At 50.2% G+C, this 17,311-nt stretch overlaps 1 protein-coding gene across 1 annotated transcript in view; it reads right to left on the reverse strand.

Annotated features, from left to right (window-relative positions):
* Positions 1-2,634, reverse strand: part of LOC137436844 (protein phosphatase 1 regulatory subunit 14C) — a 47,147-nt gene extending 44,513 nt beyond the window's left edge. The window contains exon 1 of the mRNA XM_068131008.2: positions 1,724-2,634. Within this exon, the coding sequence (XP_067987109.1) occupies positions 1,724-1,918 (195 nt within the window). The 5' untranslated portion in view covers positions 1,919-2,634. The remainder of the gene's footprint in view (positions 1-1,723) is intronic.
* Between the last annotated feature and the right edge of the window lie 14,677 nt (positions 2,635-17,311).

Here is a 17,311-nt window from a genome sequence, read left to right on the forward strand (position 1 = left end):
GGGAGTTTGTTCCAGAGGCGGGAGAAAAGAGGAATGACGGAGTGAAGGTGAGCAGAGAGTCTTGATTTTGGCAGTTTAACCATAAGAGGGTTGCAGGCAGATCTTGTGCGACCTGTTGGAATATTTTGGGGACAGAGCCCAGAGAGAGCTGGAGGAGCAAGGCCGGAGAGGAGTCGGTAGAAGACAGAAAGTCCACCAACCTACCTGCGGTGAGCAAGTGAAAGGCCCTCGGAGGTAGCTTCATCACGGGAGATTCCAATGATTCCGAACACTTTGGTTTCGACAGCGTGAAGACGAGCTAGGTGTGAGGCAGGAGCACCAGCCCAGAGGGGAGAGCAGTATTCCATTGAGCTGCGGATGAAAGCCTTGTATGTGGTGAGGAGCTCAGGTGTGCCAAGGAAGGACTTCGCACGACGGAGGATGCCCAGTCGGCGACTGGCTTTGGAGGCCAGATTTGAAATGTGGTTTTCCCAGGAAAGATCATGGCAGATAGTGAGACCCAAAAGCTTGAGTGACAGAACTTCTTGGAGAGGATTATTCAGAAAGTGGATGGGAGGGTTGTCCAGTCGGTCTTTTCGGAGAAGTACTCGGACTTGTCTCAAATCGAGGTACAATACCTTTAAATTTGGAGAAAATTATTGTGAATATTTCCCGATTATAGTGCTTTACCTGTCAAACGTCACTAACCTGAAGGAAAATGGTACGTCACCGTTTGAGATGTCAGCATCACGAATAAACAATGAAGAGCCCTTGTGACCTGCGCTTGAATATGATTACCTGGCATTGGGTCCTGCATTTGGTTTTTAACACAGGTAAACCGGAAAGGGTTCAGAGAAGATCTGCTAAGCTTGTGCCACCCACAAGCTACCTACAGTATCAAGCTTAAGTCAAGAGATGGGACATGTACTCGCTGAACTATCGACGCAAGAGAGGTGACATGATCCAAGTCCTCAAAATTTTAAATTTAAACTTTTAGAAATCTACGACAGCATCTCTCAAGATCATTTGTTTGTATTAAACGGAAAGATACCACCAACCCACAAGAGGTCACAAATGGAAGTTTTCTTTTTTAAGCAGAGAAGCAGATTAAACATCAGAAAATGGTTCTTTAATCAAAAGATCATCACTCATTGGAACGGTCTTCCACAAGAGTGTGGTGGTGGTTCGTGTGGAGCCCCTAACTGCTGGTTGCATCATTTTCTTGTTGCATGCAGTGCCTCACATCACCAGTCACCTGGTACTCATTTTGCCGACCTCGGAAGGATGACAGGCTGAGTCAAGCCACCTGGTGTTAATTCACCGGTCGACAGAGGCTCCAACTCTGGACCCGAGGATCTCAAGCCAACACCAAGCTTTCCACAACAGTGAAGACCTTTAAGACTCTTGCCAAGCAGATTAGCTTGCGCTGACTCTCCCGGACCCAAGTACCCCATCGAAAGTATAAATTCCCCAAAGAACCGAAGAATCTACAGGATCGACCGTCCTCTGCCACAGGATGTATTTGTAAAAGCGATTAAGCTTTGTGCGGTGTATTGTCGAAATTCGGGTTATCGTTTCTCACAGAAAAGCACACGTCGCGATTTAACTTTTCATTTTCATTATTTGCTCTAGCGCATGAACAGAATGGACACCAATGGTATTTAACAACAAAAAAAAAACTTCCTCGGCTCAGGGAAAATTTTTTTGACGGAGCGACAGGTAAATTTGAAATGCATAAACTTACGTCACAGGCGAACAGTTCGTGGAGACTCTCGTCGATCCATTCCTCGAGGTCCAGCCGGCGCTGCAGCTCTCGGCGGTTGTAGCGCACGGTCACCTTGCCAGGTCTGCGTAACGCGGGGCACTGCGGAGCCTCCGACTCTCCACCAAGGAAGGCTACACGAGCCGGAGCACCGCCATCACCGTGCTCATCTGCCATCGCCTCTCTACCTCGACTGACCGACCTTTCCTGTCCCTCACCTGTCTGTTTCCTTTGTACCGCCTCCCTTCCTTTCACGTCTACGTCTGTCCGTCTCCCAGCGCTGCGCTCTCTGCTCGTCCTCCCTTTCTCACGTCAGAGGACGCAGTTGTTCAGGCAAAGAGACAACGATGAAGGAACGGTGAATGACAGCGTTGGTGAGATGGGAGGGAAAACTGGAAAGGCGAGAATTGGGTGGGCGGAGTCTTAACAACAGAGGGGATGGAGTTGGGCGGAGCGTAAGTCGAGGGGCGGGAAGTAGACGGAGCGTAAATGTGGAGAAGAGGAAGAGTGCTTTGGAGTTTGGAGGCGTCTATTACGTTCACACAGGTCGATAATTTGAGCACAGAAGAAACGAGAACGGCACTCAGTAGGGCGCATAACTCCGCCTGAGGTTTTGATCCTGAACTGAGGCTGAACAGTCTATGTTTTGTATCCGACCGATAGGCCCGATCTGGATTCGGACCTGAAACAAAATCTAATCGGCTTGTTGGTTGTTCTTGTCACCCAACCAACTCGTCCCCGAAGTTGAGTCATAACCCGAACACAACTTTTTGAAATATCATGTTGAAGGAGCAGCGCTCCTGCTTGAGACGGACGAAGTGACGGACGAAGTGACGGACAAGACACAAACTCGTCCGAGAAGATGTTTATTGTATAATCAACTCGGGAACTATGAAAACCCGTTTTTGGGGTTCGCATACATATAATCCAAACCAAAAAGCATACGTCAGAACCAAAGCCACGCCTCTCAGGCGAGGCATGCTTTGGTGGTCAGGTGACCGACAGGTGCAAGCAATTATAACCTCGGCGCCGCGGTTTGTCAGACGGTTACGTCACCGGCTTGGGCAAGGAGATTATGTTGCTGGTCTCGAGCTTTGGGGGACCCATGGGTCGCGACACACGCCCCCCCCCAGAATCGACTTGGTCCAGGAAGGTCAACCTGAGGGGGGTCCGGATGACCCGACCGAAACAACCCCTGGCTGGTCACGGGGGGGGGGGGGGGGGGGTCCGGTGTGGTGGCGGGTGGCCGGGCAGGGGGTGCAGTGGACGGGGGGCGGCCACGCCGCGGTGGGGGAGCCAGCCGTGGCGACTGGCCGACGTCCATGTGGGCCGGCTTGAGGCGGTCCACCGAAATCCGGTCCGCCCGGCCGCCGATGCTGACGACGAAGGACTTGTTGTCCCGTCATAGGACCCGGAAGGGTCCGTCGTATGGTGGCCGGAGCGGCCCCCGGTGCGCGTCGTGGCGCACAAAGACGTACTCCGCCATGCGGGGTGCTGGGGGGACGTAGGATTGGGGGTCGTCGTGGCGGGACGTGGGCACCGGGGCGAAACGTTGGGCGACCTCCTGGAAGTCCGTGCGCTGGCGCGCGGCGGACCAGGGGTTGGTGGCGTCGGGCACGAACTCGCCCAGGACGCGGAGGGCCTGGCCGTACACCAGCTCGGCGGTGGACGCCTGGAGGTCCTCCTTTGGAGCCGTGCGGAGGCCCAAAAGGACCCACGGGAGCCGGTCGGCCCAGCCACCGTCCTGGAGGCCGGCCTTCATGGAGCGGTGGAACCGCTCGCACAACCCATTGGCCTGGGGGTGGTAGGCCGTGGTGCGGTGCAGGGTAACGCCCAACGTGCGGGCGACCGCGCCCCACAGTTCGGACGTGAACTGTGGGCCGCGGTCCGACGAGATGTCCACCGGTGCGCCGAAACGCGCGACCCAGGTGGCGATGAACGCCTGGGCCACGTCGGCGGTGGTGGTGGAGGCGAGGGGCACGGCCTCCGGCCACCTGGTGGTCCTGTCCACCATGGTAAGCAGGTGGGTGAACCCCTGCGATGGGGGCAGGGGACCCACCAGGTCCACGTGGACGTGGTCGAAACGTCGCTCGGGCACGGTGAAAGGAGCCAGCGGAGCCTGGGTGTGACGGTGGACCTTGGCCCGCTGGCAGGGTGTGCAGGCATTGGCCCAGTCGCGGACGTCCCGTCGCAACCCGTGCCAGACGAAACGTGCCGACACCAGCCTCTGGGACGCCTTCCGGCCCGGGTGAGAGAGGCCGTGGAGCGAAGCAAAAATGCGACGCCGCCAGGTGACCGGCACAACGGGGCGAGGTCGGCCTTGGGAGACGTCACGAAGCAGGACCATGTCCGCGAAGGGGACGTCAGCCAAGCGGAGGCCCGTGTCCGCCACCCGGAGCGCCTGCACCGTGCCGTCGGTGGCCTGGTCCGTCGCCATCAGGGCGAAATCGACGCCGAGGTGGACGGCGTTGGCGCCGGCTCGAGAAAGGCAGTCGGCCACGGCGTTGTCCTTTCCGGCGACGTGCCGGATGTCTGTGGTGTATTCCGACACGGCGGAGAGGTGGCGCTGCTGGCGGGCCGACCACGGCTCCGTGACCTTGGCCATGGCGAAAATCAATGGCTTGTGGTCGACAAAGGCCGTGAACGGGTGGCCCTCCAGGAGGTGGCGAAAATGGTGGACGGCCAGGTACAGCCCGCGGAGCTCGCGGTCGAAAGTGCTGTACTTCAACTCGTTGGGCAGGAGTTGCCGGCTGAAGAACGCGAGCGGCTGCCAGGCCCCGTTTACCCATTGTTCATGAACCGCGCCCACGGCGTAGTCGGAGGCGTCCGTGGTGAGGGCGATGGGAGCATGGGGTACCGGGTGGGCCAGCAGCGTGGCGTTGGCGAGGGCCCGTTTCGCGCCGGTGAAAGCAGCGTCCATGTCCGTGGACCAGACGACGTCGCGCTTCGCCGGCTGGCCGCGGAGGGCGGTGTACAAGGGCCGCATGAGTTGCGCAGCTCGGGGCACGAAGCGGTGATAAAAGTTCACCATCCCGAGGAACTCCTGCAGCGCCTTGACGGAGCGGGGGCGCGGCAAAGCGGCGACGCCGCGTCGCCCCGTCCCGACGCGTCGACCGGAGCCCCCGTCAGACCCGGCCTGGTGTTATTTCCACGCCAGGTTCGGGCGGCGGGCCCGATCATGTCAACCCCCGTGCACGTTTGGCAAGTCGGGAAACGGTCGGGCCGGCGCTCACTACCAGCCATGAGCGCCGGCCGTTCCGGAAACCTGCTATTCATCGCGGACCAAGCGTCGGGGCGGCGTTTTCTCTGCGACACCGGCGCTCAGCTGAGCGTCATTCCCGCTTCGGCGGAGGACAGGCGGGCCGCCATTTGCGGCCCCTCCTTAATCGCGGCCAACGGCTCCGCCATCCGCACCTTCGGCCCACGCACCGTCACCCTCCGCTTCGGCAGCCAGCTCTTTCGCTGGGAGTTTGTGACGGCGGACGTCCCCATGGCTTTGCTCGGTGCCGATTTCCTTTGCGCCCATGGGCTGCTGGTCGACGTTAAACGTCGGCGTCTCGTCAACGCCGAAACTTTCAGCTCGCTGGCGTGCGCCTTGAGCCGTTCCGCGCCCACCGAGCTTTCCTGCGTCCTCCCGTTGGCAGACGACTTCGCGCGTCTCCTCGCGGAGTTCCCGGCCCTCACGTGACCGACGTTTTCGGCCGTCACGGTGCGTCATGGCATCGAGCATCATATTCCCACTACGGGCCCGCCGGTGTACGCCCGAGCTCGCCGTCTCGACCCAGCCAAACTCACCGTCGCCAAGGCCGAGTTCGCCGCGCTGGAGCGCCTCGGCATCGTGCGGCGCTCCGACAGCGCCTGGGCCTCGCCGCTGCACATCGTCCCGAAGCCGGGGGGCGGATGGCGGCCATGCGGCGACTACCGCCGCCTCAACGATGCCACTACCCCCGACAGGTACCCCGTCCCGCACATCCAGGATTTTTCCGCCCGCTTGGCGGGGCGGACCATTTTTTCAAAAGTGGACCTGATTCGGGGGTACCACCAGGTGCCCGTCCGCCCGGCCGACATCCCGAAGACGGCCGTTATTACACCTTTCGGCCTCTTCAAATTCCTCCGGATGCCCTTCGGCCTCAAAAACGCGGCACAGGCGTTCCAGCGCCTGATGGACGGCGTGCTGCGCGACTTGCCGTTCCTCTTTACCTACCTGGACGACATCCTCGTCGCCAGCACGTCCAGAGCCGAGCACCTCCTCCACCTCCGGACGCTGTTCGGCCGCCTCAGCGAGCACGGCTTGATCGTCAACCCGGCCAAATGTCACTTTGGTGCGGCGACGATCGACTTTTTGGGCCACCGCATCACCCGGAACGGCGCCGTGCCGCTACCGGCCAAAGTCGAGGCCATCGACCCGGCAGCCACCCCGACGAGCTGGCTCGCCTCTCCGACGAGCTAGCTTGCCGAATCGATCTCGTCGGCCTCCCTGGCGAGGTCGCGGGGGTTCGCGATGGTCGTGCTTGCCAGGGCGACCCGAACCTGGGCCGGGAGCTGGCGGAGAAAAAGCTCTCGGAAAAGGAAATCTGAGGGGTGCTCACCGAGCAACGCGAGCATGTAGTCCATACGTTCGGCCGGGCGCGTATCGCCGAGCTCAGGAAGGTCGAGCAGGCGTCGTGCGCGTTCAGCTGGGGAGAGGGCGAAAGCGCCCAGAAGAAGTGCCTTGATGGCGTCGTACTTGCCGTCAGCGGGCGGGCTCTGGAGGAGGCTCAGGCAGCGGGCGGCGGTCACGGAGCCGAGCGCGGCGACCACGTAATGGTATTTAGTGGTGTCCTCCATAATGCCACGCAGGGCGAACTGGGAGTCCGCCTGAGCGAACCAGACGGCGGCATGTGCTTCCCAGAAAGTGGGCAGTTTGAGGGACACTGCCGTGTCCATCGCGTGTCGTAAACTCGGTCACCAGTGAAGGAGCAGCGCTCCTGCTTGAGACGGACGAAGTGACGGACAAGACACAAACTCGTCCGAGAAGATGTTTATTGTATAATCAACTCGGGAACTCTGAAAACCCGTTTTTTGGGTTCGCATACATATAATCCAAACCAAAAAGCATACGTCAGAACCAAAGCCACGCCTCTCAGGCGAGGCACGCTTTGGTGGTCATGTGACCGACAGGTGCAAGCAATTATAACCTCGGCGCCGCGGTTTGTCCACCAGTTACGTCACCGGCTTGGGCAAGGAGATTATGTTGCTGGTCTCGAGCTTTGGGGGACCCATGGGTCGCTACAATGTCATATATCGCTTTTCGCCCGATCTCTCAATGGTGAAGAATCACTTAAAAATTAAATTGATATACTGTATGTGGGAAAATTACATAGCCAGACCAGGAATCGAACCCATGTCCTCTGGAAAACCGTACCAGTACTCTGACATTTGAGCTATCTGGACGATATTCATGCAATATTCATGCAAACATGCAATATTCCCACACATATGATTGCCACTCTCCGTCAATGCTTCCGGGGCACCCACTGCGAACCAGAGGAGCACCAACGGCCTGAACAGGAGAAGAACTTCCTCCATTGGGGGGGGGGGGACACAAATCCATGTCCTCTATTATAAATACCAATGGGGCGGAGTGAAGCACATGTATCATTTTTTATGTCTTATATGTCAAGCGCACAAATCAATTTTCCCATATGTATCAATTTAATTATCTATAATCTTGTTCATTAATCTAAAAATTAAATAGCTCTCGAATCCAAATCAATATTCACATCTTCACCAAATTTTAATCAATACTTCCTTGTCACACACCCAACCTCTCCATCAAGTTTCGTCCAAATCTGTCCACATCTTTTTGAGATATCCTGTTCACAGACAAACAGACAGGGGTTGAAAACATAACATCCATCCAAATTCGGTGGCAGAGGTAACTTCAGAGAAGCTTATTCAAAAGAAAACCACAAGACTGCAGTGCTGGATAACATAATGAAGCATTGCTTTAATAATATAATAATGCATTTATTTTATATAGCGCTTTTCAGGGAGCCCAAAGACGCTTTGATAGAATGCAAAACATAATGCATAGCAAAACATAAAAACAATTGCAAAAAAAGAAGAATCAATAGGGAAATATTCAAAGCACAAAGGAGGGAGAAGGAGAGGAGATAGTCAGGGGTTAAATGCTGTGGGTTAAATGTTGAATGCAGTGTTGAACAGGTGGGTCTTGAGTGATGTTTTGAATGTGGTGAGTGAGGAGGAGTCTCTGATGGTGTGAGGTAGCGAGTTCCAGAGGGTGGGAGCAGTGATGGAGAAGGCCCTGTCCCCCCAGGATCTGTGAAAAATTACTTAACTTGGAAAGTTAGACCCTCGAAAGACCACTGCCCTCGATAAAGTTTACCCCAAATTACTTAACTTCTGCAACAGTGTTGGGAAGAATTTCCCGAACAATATTTGATTTCCATTGTAGAAAGAATGCCATGAGTGTGTTTGGCGGTTATATCTGCAAAACGTGGCTTCTTTGCCGAGTCAAAAATTTAAATTAAATTTTGTTACAAAATGATTCTATGATTTCTTTTTTATCTCCAATTGTTTATTTGTTCTATGCTTAATTTCAGAGTACATTGAGACATTAAACTGCGTAAATTTCAATAAAAACTGGAAAAATTGAGGTGTTCTAAAACTTTTGACCAGTAGTGCAGGAGATGAAAGTTTCGCCAAAACCCATCCGCTCAAGAACAGAAAACAAATATGTGTGATCAACTTGATAAAAAGCCTTTGTTTGGATCAAGAAACAACAACCCAAAACTGGCACACAAGTACTTATTACAAGAAATAATATCCCTTATCAAAAATATATTATCATAAGTTGACCTTCCTGGTACACAGTAGGTCTGGTCAGGGTGCACAACAAAGCTGATCACAGTTCCCAAACGGTTTGCTAAAACCTTTGACAAAATCTTGTAATCCACGCACAGTAATGAGACAGGCCGCCAGTTCTCGACTAGTTGAGTGTCCCCAGCCTTTGGCAACAGGCACATGACTGCTCTTCTGCAGGACAGGGGAAGTGCTCCAACATGAAAGCATTCATCAAATACCTCAAGCAGGTCAGGCCCCACAAGGTTCATAAAAGTCTTATAGAACTCTCCAGGCAACCCATCAATCCCAGAGGCTGTACCATCCTTCAAGCTCCTCATAGCAGTTTCAAGTTCAGCAGCCGAAACTGACATGTTCAGTGTGCGTTGCTGGTCCTCCTCAAGTCTCGGAAGCCCAGTAGTCAGCTCCTGCAAGGTCTCATTACTTATGCTCTGGGGGGAGTACAAGTTTGTATAAAAACCCTTCAAAACAGACAATCTCCTGTTGGGAGGTGTGGAAGAATTTTGTGTATGACTCACAGGACTCCAATGACCGCACACAGGTTTACAAAAGGTCTGGTTTATTAACTGTATTTACTTCATTCCAATTACCAAAATGATACCGCATAATATAATGGATCAGGTTAACTCTTTTCGCTGGTCCTTCTCGTTCATCCGACACTCCCGTTCGGTCAGCGCCTCTCGTAGCAAGTCCTGTCGACTCCACGTTTGCTCTAGTTTATATGGACGAACTGGACTTAATCCTCTGTCCGCTGAAACGTTAATCCTTTCTCCGCTGATGCCCCGAGGTCATGCATTGCACCAAGTCCTGGCATCAACTCGCTCCCCTCCTGCTGTGATTTCCATTTGCACAGTAGGAGGGTGCTCTAGCCTGGGGCCTTGACCAGGTGTTTCAAGAGATTATCATGTTCATGCACATTCTGCTTCGTTACCAGATTTAATCAATGAGTTACCAGGGCCAATCAATACGTTACACTGAGTTACACTTCCACAGAGGTCACTATTGACCCATTAGCAGCATGTAGCCTGTGAATCTGTTGTGATTTTTTGACAGCGTTCTCCAAACTAAAAAAAGTCCTTATGTGGCATATCCAACGTTAAATAACTCATTCTCATGCGTACCAGGGTGCCTATTGCCCGCTGCCGTACCAATTCAGTCAAGATTGCCTTTTTAGTCCATAACAGCCGGTCAACTGTCGTGTCTTTCCCAGCCGTATTAATGGTTTCCTCCAGGGCTGCAATTTCAGCCTTTAATGAATCAATCGAGACTACATAAAGACTATATTGTTGACAGAACGATTTGACCTGACCCTTTACAAGGTCCCACCACAGTCGAAGGTGAGCATGCTCAAATTTGGAGGACCGAATTCTTTCCCACACGGCTCGAAAAGCATCTTTGAATTTCATATCATTCAGCAGGTGGGTGTTAAGTGACCAATACGCACTACCACCTGAGGCCAGAGGCAAATTAAAACCCATTGAAACCAGGTAATGGTCTGTGAAACCATTTGGGAGTATCTGGGTTGTGGCCACCACATTTAGCATTGACTTATTCACGTAGAATCTGTCTAGCCTTGCCATTGATATCCTCCCATCATGGCATCTGCACCAAGTATAGCACCGTGAAGTTGGATGTTGCAACTTCCAAACATCTTTCAAATGATGATTCTTGATGATGTTCTCCAAAATCTTCGAAGAAGCCGGATGGTGGTCATGACTGGCCCTGTCTATGGAAGGATTGATAGTGCAATTGAAATCACCAGCAATACAGATGAAAGCTGTTGTATCCAATCCTTTTAGAAAGTCATGCAGAGTGGAAAATAACACTTCTTTCCATGGGTTCACTCGGTGCATATACGTTCACAATGATGATCTTTTGTGTGTTGCAATAGAATTCCACCGCTATCAGATGTCCCTTATAAATTTCCTTAAAGACAATCTTCCGAGCAGGAATTCTATCACTTAAGGCAATGGCAACACCAGCTTTGGGTGTGGTACAACCACTCAACCACCACTGCCCTCGATAAAGTTTACCCCATTCAGCAACTAGGGTGTTCGTAGCAAGGGTCACTTGTATCAAGATGATGTCGGCTTTCACCCTCTCCATTGCCTGAATTGTCTGAATTTTTCGTAAGGGGGTACAACCCCCATTGATATTCAGGGATGCAATACATATCTCTCGCATTGCCATTTTACAAAGGTAATTCACCCTCCGCCTGCAAATCCTTATTCGCCTTTGTGACCGCTTTCCGAAGACGCTGAAATTGGGCCTCTGAGATTTCCATTGGGTCATTTCCTTGCAGGAGGGGTCTTGCAGCCCTGATGAAAGTTTTCACATCGGGAAAATGATCTTTAATTACAACATAACGTTGCCTAAACGTCTCGTTAAAGAAACTGATGACGTTTTCCTTTGTTACTTCCATTTGTTCTTCTTCCTGATGATCGTTCAAAGAAACAAGGCTTTGAGCTTCCTTATCCAGCTCCCTAACCACATCAACGTTGAAACTCCTCTGTTGTGTATCAGGTGCTGGCACACCTTCTGTGTCATCAACACTACAGTCTTCTTGTTGCATTACCAGGGACACATCTGTGTCACCACTGTTGCTTATTATAGGTCTGCTTAGACCATCATCCTTGGTCGTTACAGCCGGATGTGAGCAACAACCATTGTCACTGAGGACCTGAGACTGCTCGTTGTCACAAGGGACAATGGTCCCATCATCACAACCAATACTGGTGCTTTGGTTTTCTTCAACAAGAGCAAGTGGTGAAGTCCTACTCTCCTCTGTTTCATCACCACCTTGCCCATCTTGCCGAGAATCATCAGGATAGTCTGAGATACTCAATGCCAAACAGGAAATCAGAGCTGTCTCCCTTGACATATCACGGGCCTTTGATACGGTCTGGCACCCAGCTCTGCTCACCAAACTCTTCTCCTATGGTATCCATGGAAATCTCCATGCATGGCTTGCGGACTTCCTCTCTGGTCGTAGTCAACGTGTGGCCCTGAATGGATTTCTCTCATCTCCCCTTCCTGTTCAGGCTGGAGTTCCCCCAAGGAAGTGTGCTGGGCCCTGTGCTTTTTCTGGTCTTTATCAATGATCTCTCCGACTCTCTGGAGAATCCTCTCTATCTCTTTGCTGATGACTCCACTCTCTGCCGCTCCATTCCTCTTCCCTCAGATCGGCAGTCTGCAGCCTCCTCACTCTCTGAAGACCTGGACAAAATCACAGACTGGTCAAACAAGTGGAACATGTCTTTCAATCCTGACAAATCTCACTCTCTTACTATGTCTCTCCGAAAAGATCGACTGGACAACCCTCCCATCTACTTTCTCAACAATCCTCTCCAAGAAGTTCTGTCGCTCAAGCTTTTGGGTCTCACTATCTGCCATGATCTTTCTTGGGAAAACCACATTTCCAAGCTGGCCTCCAAAGCCAGTCGCCGACTGGGCATCCTCCGTCGTGCGAAGTCCTTCCTCGGCACACCCGAGCTCCTCACCACATACAAGGCTTTCATCCGCAGCTCAATGGAATACTGTTCTCCCCTATGGGCCGGTGCTCCTGCCTCACACCTGGCTCGGCTTCACGCTGTTGAATCCAAAGCTTTCAAAATCATTGGAATCTCCCACGATGAAGCTATCTCTGAGGGCCTTTCACTCACTCACCGCAGGCAGGTAGGTGGTCTTTCTGTCTTCTACCGACTCCTCTCCGGCCTTGCTCCCCCAGCTCTCTCTGTGCTCTGTCCCCCAAATATTCCTACAAGTCGCACAAGATCTGCCAGCAACCCTCTGATGGTTAAACTGCCGAAATCTCGGCTCTCTGCTCACCTTCACTCTTTCATTCCTCTTTTCTCCCGCCTCTGGAACAAACTCCCACACTCCCTTCAATCCCTCTCCTCCCTCCAGGTCTTTAAAACAGCTGTTCACCACCATCTCTTATCTTCCCCCATCCAAAACCTTGATCTTTTCTACCCCCACTAATTCACCCCAGATCCACCTTGTTTGAAATTCCAACTTCTTTCCTGGAAATCCTGGCAGTGTCCATATGTTTATACCACCCCCCCCCCCCCCTTCACATGCCTCCCCCCCAAAGCCCTCTCCCTCCCACAGATCTCTCGATGTCTCCATGTCTCTCGGTCCCTGCTCTCAAATGTTGTGTTTGTGTCCTTCCCCCTCCCCATCTTGTCTACCGCTCCCGATGTTATTTGTTTTATGTGTCTGTTTGTCTTTCTGTGTGATTAATGTTCGCTCTTTCACGAGCCTCGATCTTGTATACAAAAAAAAATAAAAAAAATAAAAAAATACTGTTTGCCTGTACGAGTATCACTTTGCTACCTTTGTCTTCAATTTAGGTGCTCAAAAAGGTACGTTTTAAGTTCCTCTTAGCCTCGGTGCCTTTCATCAATACTTCCTCATAGACCATATTGTCTTGAGGTTGTCGCCTCTTGTCCACATCGACTGGATTCTCCGCTGCTGCACTAACTTCAGCAACACCGCCACCATTTGCCACACCCTGGTCTTCTGGTGTGGATCTCTGTACCCCACCAGGCTCATTAACGGGGGGCAGTGCATCAGTCACAGGGGGGGCCGACCCAGCTGCTGTAGCGTAAGTCTTCTTGGCGTCTGGACAATACTGCTTAGTGTGTCCGTGTGCTCCACATCCGTAGCAGATCAAGGCTTCGGTCACCATGAAAATCCTATATTCATGCTCGACGACTTTAAAGGTGTGGGAGGTGTTCAACTGTTTCACTGCGTCTTTTAGTACAACAAAACAAAAACGTCTAAATGATTGTACATGCTTCAATCTGCCGTTTCTCGTACGTAGAGGAACCCTAATGATTCGAGAGACGACAGTACCAAACTCACCGAGCTTATGTAGGATTTTCTCGTTACCAGTACCAAGAAAAGGTGAAACATTGCTCAGAATGACTTTAACTGCCGGCGTGTCCATCGACAACACAGGAACAAACAGATCGTCTCCCAAGGTCAAACCATTCTGTACAACAATATCGGCCAGACTTATTTGCGAGACAAATACCACAATTTTGTGATTCATACGGGACGTGGCACGAATGTTACTCACGTCGATCAAATCCCCAATCGCGAGCAAAATGTCATCCATTTTAACTCCCTCCGGCGGGACAAGGCACAGCCCGTGCTTGCGCGATAAACCCTCATCGGTAACACGATCGGCAGACCTTTGGCTACTCCTTTGGCTACTCCATATCGTCAAAGGAGAAACGAAGCGGACAGTCATTAGATTTGTATAATCCTAAAGAAAAAGAAAAAAATGAATAGAAAAAACTACATTAAATAAATGATAACTAAAGCATGGTTTAAACCACGTTAGGAAAAAAACGTGGTTTAAACAAACCCTCACCATGCTGGCTCTCCCTCTCTCTCTGTCTCGAAAGAGGGGAAAAGAGGGACAGGTGGTAACGAAGAAGGAAGGGAGGAAAGGTCAACAGACACGACAAAGGTACAAATGGAAAAAAGAAAAGGAAAAGGGAAGGTAAAGAGGGAGGTGGGGAGAGGACGAAACCAACACGAGCCAGGAGCTACAACACACGAACACGAGCACACGCTATCTTGCCACGCCCAACAACAAACTGCCAGCAGGGGACAGAGACAGAGACAAAGACAAAGACAAAGACAGACTTTGACTTTTGAAGATCTTTTATTATAAAGGTAAGAAAACCACATAAGTCATGCAAATAATAAAGTCACCACAATTCCAAACATGTGCAGCCAAACAACAACAATAAAAACACCAAACACTAAAATAAAAAACTTAACAAACCATTATCAAGTTTACAAAACCCACCCTTTGCACACCATTTTTTCACAAAGGTTTGTAAATCATCTTTCATTTAACAAAAAGAAAATTCCAAGCGTAACCTTGCCATGACCAGAGCCTTAAACACAATTACCACATCACATAAAATATCAGCATTTGCCAGGAGCTTTGCTTTTCTTGTTTTGTAGATTGCTAATTTTCCAATAGAAATTAAGAAATTAACAGGAGCAGTCTCAGAGCGTTTTTTGTAACTAAGTGGTATTCCAAAAATAAAAACACGTGTAGAAAAAGAAAAGTTCATACGATTAAAAAAAGTTGATAAAAAACCAAAGAAGGGAGACAATCTTGCACAATCTACGTAAGCATGGAAAAGGTCTTCAGAAATCATACAAAAAGGGCATTCCACTGAATTATCCTCATTAAAATGATGTAATAAAACATTGGAGGGCAACACCATAATGGCAAGTCTCCAAGCAATATCACCAGTTCTTTTAACAATCGGTGAAACATACATTGCAGACCATTGCGGATGGGAGGGAGACCCAGAAGGCAGTTTCTCTTTCCATCGAGCCCCAAAAGAAACTGGCTGTAACGAGGGAAACCGGACTGAAATACACAAACGATACAGTCTCTTTTTATCCTTGCTGGAAAGTGGCGATGAAGATAACAAGTTAGGTGTTGTGGCGCTATCAGCCAGCAGGCTAGAGCTAGCACAGATCTGTGGTGGTGTATGGTGGTCACCAATGTTGGTGGTTGAGCTCAGGTCCAAGTGTCTAAAAACGCACAGGATTTCCTGCAGGACCTTGGCTATGCTCCTCAAAGATCTGATGCCAGTTCTTACTTGAAGATGTCCTGCGGAGAACCAACTATTCCTGTTACAGTCACGAAGGTCCCGAGTCGTTTTCACGCCACCAATCAAAAAACTTTACACAAAAGCACATAAGTGAGGAATAGCAGGAAAGAGGGCATTGTAGAAATGGGGTTCCCAGAGGAACCTTTCACTGTTGTAGTGTTGTATGTCCCCATTTGCTGAGTTACTGAAATGGACCGCCAGACGTTCAAGACATCTTGGTAAAAGTCAGGGAGCAGCGAACCATCGACAATCGACATGTTGCAGCTCCATGAAAAAGAGTTCACAATTGTAGCCTAGCATGCCGGCTTGTTTTAATATACAGTTTGCAGTAGATTTCCAGGGCAAGGCCTCCAGAAATATAAAACTACGAGCTGTAGAGACTCGGAAGGTCATCACCCGACAAAGAATGTCCACAAGCCCATGACCCCCTTCCGCCAGTGGAAGGCAAATAGTCTCTGGCTTTAGCCAGTGTTTGCCATCCCAAAAGAGGTCAAGTAAACATTTTTGGATTGACGACACCAACGTTGCAGGTGGCTGCAAGACAATCATTTTATGCCATAAGAGAGGGGCCACCAGGTTGTTAATGACCAGGGCACGACCTCGAAAAGACAAGGTCGACAAAATTCCTCTCCGTCTGTTTAATTTATTGCTAATTTTGTGGAGCAAACCATCCCAATTCCTTTTGACAAAACCAGGGGTTCCAAGATAAACACCGAGGTATTTCACACCTACTTTTCCCCATGTCAAATCCATAGGGAGAATTGGAAGGGCAGAAGGTGGCGTACCGCCGACCCAAACTGCTTTGCATTTGCGTTGAAAATTTGCGACCAATTAATTTGCGTTGTACATGCTTGAGAGTAGACCCATAGACACTCAAATAGCAGAGCAATGTCATTACTGCTGCGAACAGCAACACATACATCATCAGCATAGGCCGAAATGATAACAGGATTTTCTGATGCAGTCACTGAAAATCCCATAAGAGAAGATCGTAAACGAATCAAAAGGGGCTCAATGCAAAGAGAGTACAAGATTCCAGATAAGGGACAGCCTTGCCGAATTCCCCTCCCAATCCGCAAAGGTGAACAGAGACCATCATTGATTTTCATCAAGCTAAAAATGTGATTATACAATAAGGATACATATAAAATAAAGGATGCCCCAAAACCAAATTGCTTTAAAATGTGAAACAAATACTCATGATTAACAGAGTCAAAAGCCTTTTCTTGGTCAATAAAAAAGAGACCGGTATGTTGTTGTTGAAATGCACACACATCCCACAGGTCTCGTACCAAAAAAATGTTATCGTGCATAGATCTGTGCATAACACAGTACGATTGATCCTGATGTATAACTGTGCTTAGAACAGTCTTTACATGGTTAGCTAGCGCTTTGGCAAAAATCTTGTAATCTGTGCAGAGAAGAGAGATTGGACGCCAGTTCTGTATCAATTGCAGGTCGTTTTTCTTAGGGATAAGGCAAACAACTGCACGCCGCCAACTAAGGGGTAACAATCCCTCACGCAGACTGTATAAAAACACTGAGTGCAAAGCAGGACCAAGCATGTCCCAAAAGGTTTTATAAAATTCAGCTGGTAGCCCATCAAAGCCAGGAGCCTTATGATCAGCAAGGTCATCTAGCGCAGTTTTAAGTTCACCGAGAGTAATGTTCTCATCCAAGACATGCCGTTGATGCTCATCTATCTGCGGTAAATTAGTCGTAATATTCTGCATTGCAGGCACATCATTGGGCTTAAAGGAAAACACATTCTCAAAATAAGACCGAACAAAATGAACAATCTCCGTATTATCACTAAGAATATGCCCATCACTAGCCCGAAGACTAAGCATTTGCTGGCTCGCCTTGGTCGTCTTCTCAAACTTAAAGAAATCTTTACAACATGTGTCTGACGACAGTAAACCATTCACTCTCAGCCTGACTAAGGCACCAATACCATTTTCTTGAATTAATTCCTTAAGCAGAGTTTGTTTTTCAAAGAGGAGTTGACACCGTCTTTCATCACTGAGGACCTCAGCACCTTCCTGCAATCGTAGAA

This window comes from Myxine glutinosa, chromosome 11 (assembly GCF_964187855.1).
Source record: "Myxine glutinosa chromosome 11, kmMyxGlut1.1, whole genome shotgun sequence".
NCBI classification, from domain to species: domain Eukaryota; kingdom Metazoa; phylum Chordata; class Myxini; order Myxiniformes; family Myxinidae; genus Myxine; species Myxine glutinosa.